Source organism: Populus trichocarpa, chromosome 1 (assembly GCF_000002775.5).
Source record: "Populus trichocarpa isolate Nisqually-1 chromosome 1, P.trichocarpa_v4.1, whole genome shotgun sequence".
Taxonomy (NCBI): domain Eukaryota; kingdom Viridiplantae; phylum Streptophyta; class Magnoliopsida; order Malpighiales; family Salicaceae; genus Populus; species Populus trichocarpa.
Window position 1 is genome coordinate 43,170,023 of NC_037285.2, and position 18,449 is coordinate 43,188,471.

At 32.4% G+C, this 18,449-nt stretch overlaps 2 protein-coding genes across 2 annotated transcripts in view; both read right to left on the reverse strand.

The window, feature by feature from the left end:
- The window catches only part of LOC18095629 (probable disease resistance protein At4g27220), a 119,512-nt gene that overhangs the window by 94,523 nt on the left and 6,540 nt on the right, over window positions 1-18,449 (reverse strand). The gene's annotated exons all lie outside the window — the stretch shown is intronic.
- LOC18095633 (probable disease resistance protein At4g27220) overlaps window positions 8,912-18,449 on the reverse strand; it is a 29,724-nt gene continuing 20,186 nt past the window's right edge. The window contains exons 3-4 of the mRNA XM_052447842.1: window positions 10,174-12,260; window positions 8,912-10,031 (exon numbers count right to left, since the gene is read on the reverse strand). Coding sequence (XP_052303802.1) covers window positions 8,912-10,031; window positions 10,174-12,260 — 3,207 coding nt within the window. The remainder of the gene's footprint in view (window positions 10,032-10,173; window positions 12,261-18,449) is intronic.

The following is an 18,449-nucleotide window of genomic DNA, read 5'->3' on the forward strand; positions in this document are numbered from 1 at the left end:
TCTTTATCCATTTATTCTGTATAAAATACTAACCGAACATAATCTAAAAGTCTACTTTTGTCACTAGTTAGAAAATATAAATAAAATATCCGAATAAAATTAAAAAGTTTGATGGATCCAATAAAAATAAAAGGATCCAAAAAAAAAAAAACTACTTGAGGTGGTAACAAAAGTTAGAAGGACCAATAAAAAAAATGAACTCCAAAACTATTATAAAGCTAAATTTATTTAATATTTGTTCAACTAAATATTTTTTTTTCTTTATCCATTTATTCTGTATAAAATACTAACCGAACATAATCTAAAAGTCTACTTTTGTCACTAGTCAGAAAATATAAATGAAAATATAAAATACTAACCGAACATATTTTATTTTAAAAGATTGTTTAAGTACTAGTAGTTAAAGAAGTATGCTTATTTCGAAAAATGCTTATTGGTGTTGTCATGTTAATTAGATTAACATGGATGATCGATCGTGGATGTATCGTCGTCTTATGGATGGTCGCCTTCGTCCTGAATACATTACCGGTGTTAGAAGATTTATCAATTTTGCATTTTCAATTGATAAAAATATATCCGAGGGAAAAATTAGATGTCGTTGTGTGAGGTGCAAAAATCAAAAGTTTTTAAAGGAAGATGATGTTTGTAAACATCTATTGACAAAAGGTTTTTTACCTTGTTATGAAAATTGGACTGTACATGGTGAGCCTTATGTCGCAGAACCAATATTGGCTGGACCTTCATCGATTGGAATGAGTCATGTTGTGAATGATGTTTGTCTAGAGAATCCATATAGGAATCTGGTTATGGATGCAGTGGGGGTTGGTGATGCATTCTACAATGATAATGTGTCTAGTCCTGTGGTAGCAGGGGAAATTTCAAATCCGGAGGCAACTAAATTTTTTAAGCTTTTGAAAGCTGAGGAGGAGCCGTTGTGGGATGGGTGTACCAAGCAATCTAAATTATCTGCTTGTGTACAATTGCTTAATATGAAGTCAACTTTAAATTTGACTCAAAATGCCTTCAATAATTTTATTGACTTTACAAAAAGTTGCATGCCTAATGATGAAAATTTGGTTTCAAATTTTTATGATGCCAAGAAATTTATGCGGCCACTTGGACTTGGTTATGAGAAATATGATGTGTGTCCTAATTACTGTATGCTGTACTATGGGGCAGATGCAATGAAAATAAATTGTGATTTTTGTGGAAGTTCACGATACAAACATAGAAATCCAACTAGTAAAGGTTCCAATAAGGCGGAGAAGCAACTCCGATACTTTCCCTTGACACCAAGGCTTCAGAGACTGTTCATGTCTCCATATCATGCCAAAGATATGACATGGCATCATTTTCATAATTCTGATAATGGGGTTATGGTGCACCCATCTGATGGGGAGGCATGGAAGGAGTTTAATCGTGTCCACTTAAGCTTTGCATCAGATCCGAGAAATATTCGGTTAGGGTTGTGCACTGATGGGTTTTGTCCATTTGACATGTCTTCAAATACATACTCTTGTTGGCCAGTAATTGTGACTGTTTATAATTTGCCTCCGTGGAAGTGCATGACTAGACCATTCATGTTTTTGACAATGATGATTCCTCGGCCAAAGAATCCGAGTAAAAAGCTTGATGTTTTCCTAAGACCTTTGATTGATGAGTTAAAGAATTTGTGGTCTGTTGGTGTTGAAACATATGATGTATACAGAAAGGAAAATTTTCAATTAAGGGCAGCTTTAATGTGGACCATTAATGACTTTCCAGCATATGGCATGTTATCGGGGTGGAGTACTCATGGAAAACTGTCTTGTCCTTATTTTATGGAGCATAGCAAGGCTTTTAGATTAAAAAATGGAGGGAAAACTACATTTTTTTTATTGTCATCAACGATTCCTACCCATGAACCACCCATATAGATTTCAATCTGATAAGTTTTTGAAAGGAGTAATTGAATGGCTCCCTCCTTTACCTCGTCCATCTGGTTTGGAAATGTTAAACGAAGTGTTCAAGTATACTGAGGGACATAATGGAGGTTCATCATATAATGTTAAAATTCCTGGCTTTGGTGTTAAGCACAATTGGGTGAAGAAGAGCATTTTCTGGGAGCTTCCATATTGGCATACAAATTTGATTCGTCATAATCTTGATGTCATGCATATTGAGAAAAATGTCTTTGACAATATTTTTTATACAGTAATGGATTGTCCGAATAGAAGCAAGGACAATTTAAAGGCTAGGTTGGATATTGAATTGTATTGTTAGAAGCCAAATTTACATTTGCAACAAGATATGAGTGGTCGGGTTTACAAACCTAAAGGCACTTATTGTCTACACAAGAAACAACAACAAGAAGTTTTGTCATGGATGAAGGAATTATCATTTCCTGATGGTTATGCTTCAAGCATTTCACGATGTGTGAAAGAGGCACAATGTAAGGTTTCGGGGATGAAGAGCCATGATTGTCATGTCTTCATTCAAAGACTTCTTCCAACCGCTTTCCGACCTTACTTACCTAGGCCACTGTGGGAGGCATTAACTGAACTGTCCGTATTTTTTCGAGATATTTGTTCAACAAATTTAAATGCCCAACACATGGAGTTAATGCAGATGAATATAATTGAAATAATTTGCAAACTTGAAAGGATTTTTCCTCCATCCTTCTTTGACTCCATGGAACACTTGACGATACATCTACCTTACGAGGCAAAAGTTGGTGGACCAGTTCAATATCGATGGATGTATCCATTTGAACGGTATGTTTTCATACTATGTTAATTTTATTCACTTTTTATTTTTAAAAACTAAACTAATTGACAGAAATGATATAGGTATATGTTTTATTTGAAGAAGAAAGTGACCAATAAAGCTAAAGTTGAGGGTTCCATATGTGAAGCATACTTGATTGATGAAATTACCAATTTTGCATCTCATTATTTTGGTGATGACGTGCAAACAATTTGGAATCGAGTTCCACGGAATGATGATGGTGGCCTTAGAAGTGTAGATGGATGTCTCACTATTTTTTCCTATCCAGGGAAAAAATTATCCAAAAGATTTTATAAAAGGCAGTTGTCACATGCTGAAATGCAAATTGCGCATAACTATGTGATATTCAATTGTCAAGAACTGAAGCCTTATTTAGAGTAAGTTTGAAATATTATTTTGTACTAAATTTATAATAATTTATTATTAACTTTAACATTTTAAAATTTTAGGCAATATCGACAAGAGCTAAAGTCACAACAACCACATGCGAGTGATGGTGAAATTGAAAAATTATGCGAAGCGATCTTTCCAAATTGGTTAAAAAATAATGTAAGTATTTTAATAAAATTAATTTATATTTTATGTCAATTAGCTACTTTAAAAATATTATTAATCTCTTTTAAATCATTATTTCTTATGGAGTTAACTATTATGCTAGGTGGAATACTAATCTAACGGAATTGAAAATCAGCTCTTTGGACTTGCTATGGGCCCTTCAACTTCAGTGAAATGTTATAATGGGTATTATGTGAATGGTTTTAAATTTCATACTCAACGTTATGGCCATTTTAAAAAAACAATGAATAGTGGAGTTTGTGTGAAAGGAAGTTGCTATGATGATAATGAACGTGATTATTATGGCATGCTTAAAGAAGTTGTTCGGCTAAAATACTTGGGGAGTAAGTGCAAGTTATTTATGTTTAAATGTAATTGGTATGATACAAAACGAGGGATTAGAGTGCATCCTTCGAATGGTTTGGTTGAAATCAAGCATACATCTCGACTACACGGAAATGAAGATTTTGTGTTAGCACAACAATGTCAACAAGTCTGTTATACATATCCACCTGGTAATAAATCATCTGAATGGTGGACGGTTATTAAGACAACTGCTAGAAGTCGTTATAATGTTGACATGGGTGAATTTATTGAAGATGCCAACAATGTGAGATCATTTGATGTTGATCAATCAGATGAGATTTCTCAACCATCTCGTGTCCTTCCTACTCAAACACTTGATGATCCAAATATACTTGTTGAATCATCTTATTATGAAGAAATCGGGCAACATGAATTGATTTAACTTGACAAAAATTGGGGAAACAAAGATGATGAAGAAGAAGAAGATGATGATGATGGTGATGGTGATGGTGATGGTGATGGTGATGAAGAAGAAGAAGATGATGATGATGAGGAGGATGATTGTTATGGTGGTGATGGTTAGGAGTGATGATAATAATGAGTAGCACAAGTTAATTATATTTCGTAGTATATGTAATGAATTATCTTTATTATATGTATGGATGATTTCATATTATTTGAAAATATTTAGGCTTTCAATGTTTTTTTTTAAATTATTTTATTCAAGTGTGTGTTATGCATCACATTACATAAATTATTTTCATTGACCTTTGAAACCATTTCTAACCTTTCAAGTATCAATCTTTAAATTGTGATTCTGATGTTATATTTTATTTTGTTATTCGTTTTCTTGCTTATAGATGCTGAAGCGTGAAAGAAAGGGTGCTTCCTACTCAATGTTTTGATTTATAGGACCAAACATTAAGGTAAGCATACTCATAAATTTTGATTTATGCTTAATTAATTATTTACATTTTTATTTTTATTATTGTTTGTGTTAATTGGCTTTTGACAATTTAAACTTCATGGCTGATTTTTATTCATTGCAAGGAATGCTTAATGAAATTGTCTTGATGTTATTTACATATTTGGTTTTGTTACAGTAATTATTTTATTTGAAGTATAATATTTTTCGGAGTGATGGCTATTATTGTTATGTTGTATATATTCATATGATAATGTATATATTTTTTCTGGTTTTTAGCATGCCTCGACGAGGATCCATATTAGATTCTAGGAGTGACAGGTCCACATCAAGGAGTGACAGGTCCACTTCATCAAAATCATTTCAAACTACATCAAGGCATAATAACAAAGGATCCACATTTCATCAACCTGTGTATCAGAACGCAAATGAGTATTATATACCTACTTTGGGGAGTACACATCCTCCTCAACATGATTATGGGAGGGTTGATGCATATCAATATTGTGAGGGCTTTCGTTTTCAAGATTTGCTTCAAACTCAAGGAGGTTTCTCTCGAGATAACCAACTTGTTTATGGAGGACATAATTTATATGGGAGTCATGGGAGAGTTGATGGTGATGATGATGATGTGAACATTAGAGATGAAGATGAGGGAGACGGTAGTAATGAGAGAGGTGTATGTGATGAGGATCAAGATGGTGTTCCATCATATCACGGTTCAACATCTTCTCCATACAATTATGATCAAAGTGTTAAAAGGAAGGGTTTTGACACGCAAATAGATCCAATAACAAGAAAAAAAGAGCTTTGTTTGTATGGAACAACAGAGTAAGTTCAAACTTTTAATAACTAACTTATTAAGGTTATATTTTCAGGTATGAAAAAAATTACTTACTATTGTGTAATTATTTGTTTAATATAAGTTTATTATTATATATTTTCAGGTTCAATAACGCATCGTGTGGACGTGCAATCGGAGATATTTTGAGGTCCAATTTTAAGGGAGCATGACACTCTTGGGAAAAAGTAGATTCAATATGCAGGGATGAACTCTTTAAAGAGTTTAAGGTAAGAACCAACACTAATTGCCATAATATTCTTTTCAATTTTGATCACTTTAATGTAGCATTATGAAAATTATCAACTGAATAGCTATGACTGATTTGTGTTATAATTTGTTCTTATTTCTTGTTTACTCTTTAATATCATTTAATTTCTTTAGTTATTATATCATCTTGCAAATTCTGAACAAGATAACACAATATGATTAATTATTTATATAATTTGAAATTTTGTGCACTCTTTTTACTTGGTATATATATTATTTGGTAGAAAAAATATTTCTTTCCTGAGGAAGATGAGTCGATTGTTCGTAATATTTGGGAAGATAAGGCTAGGATAGCTTTGAATCAACAATTGACACGAGCTCGCAAGAAAGCCATGTCAAAAGAAAACACTACAAATATTATAGATTGCCTTGATAAAGGTCCTGCCTAGATAAACAATGATGACTGGAATCAAATGATCAAAGATGTTTGGTCCACCCCTGAATTTCAAAGGAGGTCTGAATCTTCTAGGAGGAATCGATTAACCAAAACAGATGGCAAAATAAGCACTCATTCTGGAGGAACAGTGTCATTTGCATCATATCGAGCTAACATGGTAAGGATTTTTTTTTTTATGCTTAAGATAATAAATTAAAATTTGTATATTTGTCTTTTATAATATTTATTAATCTTGAAAGCAAGAGGAAGCTGGTGGAAAAGAACCTCCATGGGATGATGTCTTTTCAGCTTTCCATCAAAGTACTAAGCAGTCTGATAGCTTCGTCGACAACAAGTCTAAAAAAGTGGTTGTATGTATTTTTATTTGATTATTTCTTAATATAACTTAAGTATTATTTAACATTCAAATTAATTTATTGTTGCATGTATTTTATTTGTAGGAAAATTATAAAATGGAGATGATTTCAAAGTATGGAACTGATCGGGAAAATCATCCTTCATTTGATGGAGCAGCTTGGTGTGTGGCTTCAGGAGGAGTTACAAAGGGTAGGGTATATGGTGCACCTCGTATGCCAAAATCAAAAGTTAGTACAAGCTCTTCATCACATTCCTACTCGGTGGAGTCATCATATCCCAGTTCATCGTATCGAGCATTGCAAAAGGAGATAAAGGATAAAGAAGAGGAGATAAAGAAAAAAGATGATTTTATTCATGAAATGAAACGGCAGATGGATTCCATGAAAGAATATCTTGTGAACAATCTTGGATACCATGGTGGGACATCAAATATTGATCAAGGTATGCCACCACCTTTGACTCCATCAATACTGCCACCTATGGCTCCTCAGATAATGACACCTATGGGTCCTACATCTCAACCAATTTTTCGACCTACACCTCGGCCTTTATATCCTGATCAATCTTGTGTCGATCCACAATATCATGGTTCGTCTTCGCAATCAGCACCATGATTGTATATTTTGTTGGTTTTTTTTTTAGTGTATTTGAACTTAAATGTATTAATGCAAGTTTAACTAAATTTTTATAATATGAATATTATTTTTATTCTATTTTTTATTAATGATATAATTATTTTTAATATTAATTTATGTTGGTTATATATATTCTACAACTTTTAAAATATCCATAAAAAAATAAATAAATAAATTAAAAGTCATTTTAATAAATAAATAAAAATTAATTTAATAAAAAATAATATAATCACCAACGGATTCTCCGTTGGTGATTCTAAGTTATGCATGAATCAGCAACAGAGAATCCGTTGTTGATTCACAAAATTAGCAACGGATTTATCCGTTGCTAAAATGAGCAACGGAGAATCCGTTGCTAGTTTTGCAACGGAAAAGCCGTTGCTGACAGTTAGCAACGGATTATGCGTTGCTGATTGTAAGCAACGGATTTTCTGTTGCTGAGAAATCAGCAACGGATTTATCCGTTGCTAAAAAATCAGCAACGACAAATCTGCATCCGATTTGAGCCGTTGCTGATTCCGATGCTAAATTTTTTTAGCAACGGATTTCAATGGTTTTTGCAACGGAGTAGTTCGTTGCTAATTACTACATTTTTTAGTAGTGTATTTCAAGGGCCTTGAACTAGTTGATGGTTAGTACCCTAGGCATCATCTATTATCATTTCCTGACTCTCAAACCTAGCCTTCCTAGTATGAAAAAACTAGTTTTAAAAACCTTTTTTTTTTATTTTTAAAAGTTTTACTTGCCAATATTATTATTTAAAAAAACAAAAACAAAAACAAACAAGTTTTCATATCTTGTTTATAAAACTTTTAAAACAAAAATGATATTAAACAACCTTAAGGTTATATTAAAAAAATTCATATTTAGTTGTGAGTCTCCAAAAATTGCTTATCAATATTGCTACAGCTCAATTTAGTCTCCAAAAATTGCTTATCAATATTTAGTTCCTAAAGTTTTCAATTAAGTGTTTGTCTTCACATATTTTTCAACCTTACTACAAACCAACATCATTTTCTATGCATAAACATGTAATTTGAAATTAAATTATTAACAAAAATGGATTATAGAATTCAATATATATATATATTAACAAAAAGAATCTACGTAAAGAATCCCACTATAGTATGACAATAATATTTTTTTTATTTTTTAAAAATTATTTTTAAGATCAGCACATCAAAATAATTTAAAAATATCAAAAATATATTAATTCAAAGCAAAAAACAAATTCAAAATTTTTCAAAAATACTTTTGAAAAGCACTGCCAAATACTAACTAAGACTTATTTGAGTTCTTACCTAACAAATAAATAAAGGGACAAAAGAATCCCACTCTAGTTCCCACATGTATTTAGGAATCCGAGTGACCTTTTGTTTTTTAAAAATTTTGATTTTTTTTTAAATTATTTTTTTATAATTTTAAATTATTTTAATATATTGATATTAAAAATTAATTTATGTGATAACAGAAATAAAATTGTATATTAATATTAAAAAAAAAGAGCAAAATAAAACAGAAACACCTAAAAACATGCGATAACACCACCATTAGTCACTGAACTGAAATATACATTTAATTAAGGTTCTATGGTTTCTTGTGATAATTCAAGGGGATGGATCCTCCGATCTTTCTCGACTCGCAACTGAAAGAAAATGGCGAAAATGGAAGTGAGGAGTGATAAAATGGAAAAGGCAATGGAGGGTGGGCACTTGGAAATACTAACAATGTAGAAACTGAAATGAAACAGATGAGGAAGAAGATTTCTACAAACGTGAATTAAAACGATGCAGATTCAGAGACGTACCATCTTGTCAATGCATTTTATTGAACTTCCTGCCTGCCTGCTTTTCCCACTACTAAAATAAAGACTCCCGAAACACACACAGGGGTTCAAGGGCATTCTTACTGTTGGAATTGCCCCACTCCACTGATTCCCACCATTCTTTTGGATATGCCTGGATTTTTCGAAGTGGTGTTTGGCCATTAGCATGGTTGCGATGAGAGAGTGATATCCTCTTTAGATTTGGGCAGTTAACCACAAGAATTTCTTGTACAGAACCACAAATCACTTCCCCGTGGAAAATGCTTTCTAGCTCCGGTAAGTTGCTTAATTTCAAAGCCTTCAAATTTGGGAGACTGGTAACAGCGTAGTGGCTGCTGCTGCTGCTATCTTCAACCATCATGCCTTCTTCTTCATCCTCTGCTGCTATTATCTCCTCCATTTGGTCACAGTCATCAACTTCAATCACTTCCAAGTTTGTGAGATTTGGCAACAAGTCAAGGGCGAGCAGATTTTTCATACTCAGACATTCACCTATTCTCAATTTTTTAAGATGAGAGAAGGTACCATTAGATTGCCATGATGGTGGAGCAGCTCCTTCTCTTGTAATGAAGACACAAAAGTTCTTCAAAGTTTTAAGGTATAGCGATTCGAGGCTTTCAAATATATCCGTGGAGGATTCTGACATCGAAGCCAAGAACTCTATCCCATCACATTCCCACATCCCCAACGACTTCAGTGAAGTTGCATGTTTAAATGGAGAAACATCGCATAAGCTCCTTGCGTCGTGACATCTTCCGATTGAGAAAGATGAAACATCTTCTGGGAGCTCAAGAAACCTTCCTTTTTCACCGATTTGGCAATCATGAACCAAAACTTCTTTATAAAAGACTTCATCTGGTGTCATATAAAGTAAAGAATCCATTACTCGATCCACACCTAGTTGTCCTATTGTGAAGAAGTATGTGGTCAGAGGTTGCCTCACTTCTGGAGATTTGAGGTACTTCTTGAAGTCAACAAGATCACAGAATTGGTATCTCAAAGTTTCCATCCTCTTCAAGCATGCTACTTCCTCTACTCGTACTGTCTTGAAAATGCCGAACAGCCGGTTCACGTTAAGGAATTGTAGCTGTGAGAGCTTAGGTAGTATACCAGCAGGCATCTCCTTAAGACTATTTCCAAAAAGATTAAGATACCTGAGATGGTATAGCAGATGGTCCAAATGGTGTCAGTCGCTCTATCCTTTATGATGTTTGCTATTTCAGATCAATGAATTTTGATCCAAGTATTTCACAGTCAAAAACAAGGTAAAGAGAGAGAGAGAGAGAGAAAGGATACCTGAGATTGGACAGCATTTCCATCCCTTGAGGCAGTTCTTCCAGTGCAGTGTAGCGGAGATCCAATTTCCTCAACTCCCTAAGCTTTGCTAATGATGGTATATATCTTAGCTTCTCACATTTTCTGAGATATAAAGCAGTGAGATTCACCAAATCGGAGAAGGAACTTGGCAATTCCCGGATAGCGGTGGCTGATAGATCAAGAACCTTGAGCCCTTGCAAATGTTTGAAAAAGGAATCCGCAATCATTTCTAGCTTGAAATTTAAGGATAAAAACAACGTTGAAAGCTTGGGACACATTGGTGCACAGCCAGAGGGAATTTCCTTGACGTGATTTTCCATTAAAGAAACTCTCACGACTTCCTCTTTCCACTCGCTCTCATCTGGTAATTCTTTTAGTTGCTCCCCACCTTCAACCATGATTGGTGATTTCTCCCTCAGTTTCTGAAGAGCCATATCTCGAATCAAGTCATGCATCTTGAAAACTCTGTAATTTTCGTTGCTGAAAAAACTTTCCAATAAGCAAGCATTTTCAAGTTTGTTAAGCATAGCCTGACCTCTATCATATTCTGCCTGCCTGCTCTTCATTGGTTGAATTATTCCCTCGTCGATCAAATAACCTATCAAGTCCTCTCTATCTACGGTGAAATCCTCAGGAAAATATGCACAGTATAAGAGACACTGTTGCAATGCTGAGTCATTCAAGCGCATGTAACTAAATCTCAAAATATGGAATACCTCAGTTTCCATGTCTTCTGCCCTAACTTCTGATTGTTTCAATTCTGTCAATGCATTCCTCCATTCATGCAAGTCATCCACTCCCCTCATGCTTCCTGCCATTGCTATAATCCCAAGTGGTAGACGAGCGCATTCTGCTGCAACAGATTTTGCTATCTGTACGACTTCTGGAGAAAATGTAGCATAATTTCCAAGTTTCTCCACGAACAAAGTCCAAGCTTCTTCTTTAGTAAGAAGCTCTACTTTGATGCTCTTTTGGCAACCCATCCGCCGACAAACTTCTAACGATCGACTTGTGAGAATCAACTTGCACGCGTTAACTCCAACCGGTATGCCCACCGTTTCTAGCAGAAAATGATTCCATATATCATCTAGAATGAGAACAGATTTTCCCTTTGCAACTAATGCTTTAGACAACTTTGCAGCTCTTTTCTTCTCATCCTCTTCATTTGAAAGGTCTAAATTAATAGCTTTGGCAATAAGATACTGCAATTTACTGATGGTGAAATTTTGTGATACAGTAACCCAAAACACATAATTGAAAGAACTTGGTCTTTGTAGCAGCTGATTATGGATTTGCGTCGCCAATGATGTTTTTCCGACACCGCCCATCCCATAAATGCCAACACTTAAGACGTCATCCTTCATTAACCAAGACCAGATCGTCTCCTTATTTCTGTCAGAAGCCTGACCTACCAGCTTTGTTGTCAGCAATGCTTCTCCTTTAGCTTTATGTGCATCAAGCCCTTCAGAAACTCTACTTTCTTCTGTAACTATAGACACACCTCTGGTGAAGTTGTCTGTCAAATTCTCCACTACACCATCTGAAACGTCTGTCCCTTGCTCTTCATGAACTCTAACGTGGTCAATAAGTGCAATCCCTTCCATGGTTCTGCTCTGTGTCAAATTTTCTGTATCTACCATGTCTAAAAGATATCCTCCTTGCCCTTGAGAACCTCGCGATCCACCAGCTTCGTTAACAACCATCAACTCTTCCGATCTCATACTCTCTGTCCAATCTTCCATTGCCATATCTGGGAGATCCCTCCCTTCTTGCTCTATTCTTTGAGCTTGTACATTAGGAACTGTATGATCAATTGGGGGGATGGGATTTTGTTTTTTGTGCATTGCTTGGTAGGCTGCTGCTTTAACATCAACGGGTACTCTTCCACAAATACCAACTCCTTTCCCACTTTCTCCTGACAAATGATATTTGAACCTTGAGATTGAAGTAGACGCAGCAAATGTAGATTTGCAAAATTTGCACTTGAAAGGACCACCATCATTTGTCTTCTCAACATGATCCCAAAATGGATCGGTATGTTTAACCCTCTTCTTTTGTTGGCGCTCCTACAGACACCAAATCAGCATTAATGAAAGGAAACAATGACTGATGTTTTTCAATTAGCGCAAAAAAAGAGAAGAGAAGCTATAGCCGCCCCGCCCCCCACTCTCTTCCACCTACCGTCTCATTGTCTCAACAGCCTCTCATTATTCTTTATCTCAGGATGCTGCCGACTAACAAACATACACAAAACCAAATAACCATCAAATAGTATGTTATTTGCCTATAACGTTTTGGGCTAGTAGCAGGGAGGGCTTTTGCAGAAGAGTTCATAACTTCAAATTTTTTCATGTTTATGATTCATTATTATGCCTTTTTTTCCTTGAATTTTTTTTTTTTTTTATCCTTTCATAGTAACTATAACTAAAACGGCTCGGTTTTTCTGTAAACTGAATGGTACAGTCCATGGTAAAACGCTACACCATTTTTTTTGTTTTTTTTGCTTGTATTGTGGACTGCATAGCAGTCCACAGTGAAAAGGCAGCCTTTGAGTTTTTTTTTCTTTGTTTTTCTTTTGATGAATTTTTTTGTTTAATTTAATTTTTTAATGTTAAAAAAATTTTCTATTTAATTATCAGACTTTCATGACATGGATCCTGGGTTTGGCGGGTTAACCCGAAATTTTTTTTTTTGCTTTTTTTCTTTTTCATTAATTTTTTTCATTTAATTTAGTTTGTTAAAATTAATTTTTTTTTCTATTAAGTTATCAGAGTTTCATGACACGGATCCCGGGTTTGATAGGTTAACCCGTCAAATTGTTTTTTTCTATTTAGATATCAAACTTTCATGACACGAATCCAAGGTTCAGTTCACAGTGAAAAGGCTACTGCCTTTCAGTTTTTTTTTCTCCTTTTTTCTTTTTTTTTAAATGAATTTTTTTTGTTTAATTTAACTTTTTAATGTTAAATTTTTTTCTATTTAGTTATCAGACTTTCATGACACGGTTCTCGGGTTTGGCAAGTTAACCCAACATATTTTTTTTTTGCTTTTTTTCTTTTTAATTAATTTTTTTTCATTTAATTTAGTTTGTTAATGTTAAATTTCTTTCTATTTAATTATCAAAGTTTCATGACACGGATCCCGGGTTTGACAGGTTAACCCATTTAATTCTGGGTTAACCCGTCAATTTTTTTTTTCTATTTAGTTATCAAACTTTCATGACACGAATTCAAGATTTGACTGGTTAACCTGGTTTGAAGGGTCAACCCAGTTAATTCAGATTTTTTTTCTTTGTTTTTTTCTTTTTAATTAATGTATTTCATTATCACACTTTTATGGCATGGCCTTACAGCCACACCCACATTCAAAGCTCTTGGGTCTGTTGTTGCAGTCAGATTCACTTAAATTTGAGTCATGCAAGTTTAATATTATTATTAATATTATAAATATTACTCTTCGGTCGAGCGTTGTAGCTAGACCCAAGGCTCTTGGGTATATCTTTGTAGAAAAACCTAACACTCTTAGATCTTTGATTTTTTTTATATTTTTTTTATGCAAAAAAAAAACAAATTAACTAGCAGCGTATGCCTTTGATTTTTTTTTCTTTTTAAGCCTTTCACAGTGGACTGCAATCACTGTGGACTGCATAGTGCAGTCCACTGTGAAAAGGCTTATACCTTTTTTTTAATTAATTTTTTTTAATTTAGTTTGCTAATATTAATTTTTTTTTATTTAGTTATCAGACTTTCATGATACGGATCCCTGACCCAATTAGTTCATATTTTTTTTCTTTTTCTTCATTAGTTTTTTTCTTCCTATAGGTTTTTTTTTCTTTGTTTTTTTCTTTTTAATTAATAATTTTTTTTGTTCAATTTAGTTCATTAAGATTAATTTTGTTTTATTTAGTTATCGGGTAATGCCTTTAGTTTTTCTTTTTTTGTTTCCTGTTTTTTTTTTGTTTTTGTTTTTTTCCCTTTTATGTCTTTTATTATGGACTGCACAGTGCAATCCACAATGAAAAGGCTGATGCCTTCTTTTTTCCTTTTTAATTAATTTTTTTATTTCATTTAGTTGGTTAATATTAAAATTTTTTTTCTATTTAGTTATTAAACTTTCATGACACAGATCTCAGGTTTGACCAGTTAACCCAGTTAATTTAGATTTTTTTTCTTCATTTTGTTTTCTTCCTATAAGTTTTTTTCTTTGTTTTTTTCCTTTTTAATTAATAGTTTTTTGTTTAATTTAGTTTGTTAATATTAAATTTCCTTCTATTTAGTTATCAGACTTTCATGAAATGGATCTCAGGTTTGACGGGTTAACCTAGTTAATTTAGATTTTTTTTCTTTTTCTTCGTTAGTTTTTTTCTTCCTATAGGTTTTTTTTCCTTTGTTTTTTTCTTTTTATTTAATATTTTTTTGTTTAATTTAATTCATTAATAATAAATTTTTTTCTATTTAGTTATCACACTCTCATGACACAAATCTCAAGTTTGATGGGTTAACCTGATTTGACGGGTTAACCCATTTAATTCTTTTTTTTTCCTTTTCTTCATTAGGTTTTTTCTTCCAATTTCATATTTTGTAACTATAACTAAAAAAGATCAACCTTTCATTGTGGATTGCACTGTGCAAATCCACAGTGAAATGCAAATCCACAGTGAAAGGCAGATACCTTTTAGTTATAGGTTTTATTTGTTGCTTTTTTTCTTTATTTTTTTAATTAATATTTTTTTTCTTTTAATATTAAATTTTTTTTCTATTTAGTTATCACACTCTCATGACATAGATCCCAAGTTTAACGGGTTAACCTGGTTTGGTGGGTTAAACCAGTTGACTCATTTTTTTTTCTTTTTCTTAAGTAGTTTTTTTCTTCTAATTTCATCTTTTAATATCAATTTGATCAAGAATTAAACTTTATGATTTGTTTTGTTTAGTTTTCATTAGATTATTATGATCTCTTGAAGGGATTTTACTGTACCCCTCCTCGCAAAGCACTATTCATTGGAATAGTGCTTTGCTTTGTTGTTTTTTTCTTTATTTTTTTTCTTTTCAATTAATCTTTTTTTTTTGTTTAATTTCATTCTGTAATATTAAAAAAAAAATCTATTTTGTTATCGCATTTTTATGACACAACCTTGCAGCCAGACTCACATCCAAGGCTCTTGGGTCTGGTGTTGTAGTCGACCCACTTAAACTTGGGTCATGAAAGTTTAATATTATTATTAATATTATAAAAATTACTCTTGGGTTAGGCATTGCAGTCAAACCTAAGGCTCTTGAGTATAGTTTTGCAAAAAGACCTAACACTCTTAGATTTTAAATTGACATGCGGCATAGCACTGGTCACGCAGCTAGTTTATTCTATTCACATGGTCACTGCAAGTTTTTCAAAGGGAAAAAAATCAAAATAAAACAATATACCATATTGATTTTTTTTAAAGCCGACCCATTACAAGATTTAACAGTTTTACCAACGGAAAAATTCCATCGGTGTAAGACACATATTCAATCGGTAATTAATTTACCGACGGAAATGCTTCGTCGGTGAATCTTTCGTCGGTAATTTTTTTTCCGTTGGTAATAAAAAAATAAATTTATCCGCTTCATTTCGTCAGTATATCCCTCGGTAATAATATTTTTTTATTACCAACGGATTTACTGACGGAATTACCGATGGAATTTCCGTCGGTAATTCCGTCGGTAATTATTTAAAAACATTTAAAAAAAATTCATTTTATAAAATTATAAAATAATTAAATTAGCATAAATTAACACTGTATAATATATACTCAAAATGCTTGGAAAGATGAATAAGAAAATCAACTCAAACAAATTTGCAACAAATAAATAAAATGAAAAAATAAATTCAACTAAAAAAATTCATATGAAAAAAATAAAGTTGCAATTGCTGCTAAAAATTTAAAAATCCTATAAATAAATCAACTAAAAATTGATCTCATATAAAAAAAAAAATCTCACAACAGCATTTATACAATTATTAAGAACAAAAACAACTAAAAATAAAATAAAAAACAAATATAGTGAAAAAAATCATGAAAAAAGAAGAAAAAAGAAAAATCTTACCTTAATGTAGTTGCAAGTGAAGCTAAGGAGAGAAAAAAATTTTCATTAAGCATATTAATTAAAAAAAAAAAACTAAGAGGATAAAAGAAGAAAGAAGAAGAAGACATACCCAAGCATGGAGGAAAAGAGAAGGAGATGAGGAGAGAAAAGAAGAGAAAGAAATATATATATATTGATGTTTTTTACATATAGTGAAGAAGAAGAAGAAGAAGAAGAAGAAGAAGAAGAATAAGGAGAAGAAATGAGTCTGTCTCTTGTGAAATAAGGGAATTCAGGCTTTTTATTGGGGCGCGTTACCGACGGATTTACCGACGGATAATTGAATATTAATATTTTTTAATTATTCCGTTGGTAATTCCATCGGTAATATTTAATTTAAATTTTCAATTTCGTAAAAGTTTTTCAGAAACCGCCAACAATTACCGACGGTTTTTCAATCCGTCGGTGATTCCGTCTATAATATTTAAATGAAAATTTTAAATTAATTGAATTTTTTCAGAAAAGCGCCAAATAACACTCTCTGGAAAATTCCGTCGGTGATTCCCTTTGTAATTGACATGATGAACAGTGTTCACAGTTTACCGACGGAATTACCGACGGAATTTTCCGTCGGTAATTCCGTTGGTAAAAATGACACGTCATCTTTTTTTTTTGCTTTGTTTTAAATTTTTTTCTCACGGTAATTCCGTCGGTGTATACCGAAGGAATATTTCCGTCGGTAAAATCCCTCGGAAATTTACCGACGAAAATATTCCCTCGATATTTCCGTTTGTATTTATCAATTTTCTGATAGTGACCCGTGTTTTTATGAGCTATCTAGATTGTTTTTAGTTCTATTAAATCTACTTAGTTATATTGAGATAACTCTCACATGATTAATTTGAAGTTCTGGTTATGCAGAGAATCAAGTCGAGATTTTAAGGTTAATTCAATAGGTTGAAGTTAATGACATTTACGAAGAGTTTAGATAAAAAAAAAATGTATCTTAAATTTTCATCTTATTATGAATTTTCTTTTACTTATATTGAGTTTCGAGTTTCAACATGAGTTTAGACATGGTTACTTTGTAAGTTATGAGACCGTGAGTAATATTTTGTTTAAAAAAAACACTTGCAAGGACATTACGAGCACGAAACTAGTTACAAGCTATTATTCATGTTATTGATTCATCTATTATTACTTCCTCGTTTCTTCTAATGTTGCTTTAGAAAAACAAAATCATTTTGATATAATCTGGCTAATAATTTTTTTTATTTGATATATATATTATACATCAATTAAATATTTTTTATATCAATACTGTGAATTCAAGAAATTTAAAATCTCAAAACCTTGGCTTAAAGTACAGAAGTGAAAAAATGCGTTTTCATGGTAGTGTAGAAGCATTGGGTAAATTTACAAAGAGCGAGAAAATTTAATAGCAAAATAGTGCACAAAGTTGGACGATGCACTGTACAAACCCGTTTTCATGGTAGGAGCATTGGGTAAATTTAACGTGTAATCACTTAAGTTTTGGAAATTGGTTAAATCAGCTCTACTGCTTTGATTTTGAACATGTGTCAACCCTTACACTTCGAATTTGAAGTCACACAAGTCTAGAGTTATGTTCCGATAATTTTTTATATAATTTAATTTTAAATTTAAACTAGACAAGATTAAATATTTTTTTAAATTTTTTTTTTTATTTCAGTTTCATCCTCATATTTTTTTATCGATCATTTAGATTGTTTTTTTACCGGCTAAGTTGACAAAGTTATGTCAGAAAACTTCTATATAGTTCAATTTTAAACCTGGGATAGGCAAGAAGTTGGGTTAGAATATTTTTTTCTATTAGTTTTTTTTTTCAATTTCATCCTCGTATTTTTTTCACTGGTCAACCGGGTTGTTTTTGGACAGATCAAGTTGTTTTGTAGAGCCTCGCACGCAATCTCACTATCTCCATCCATGATTAAGAAAATAATTTTAAAACAATCTTTATATTCCAAATATTATTATTTAGGTCCTTTTGGGGCTGCGGTTGAACCGACTTTTCATCAAATTTTTATTTTTTTTCTTCAAATTAAATATTTTATAGTTTTTTTGGATCATTTTGATGTGATGATGTCAAAAATAAATTTTTAAAAATAAAAAATATATATTATTTTAATGCATTTCCAAACAAAAATTACTTTA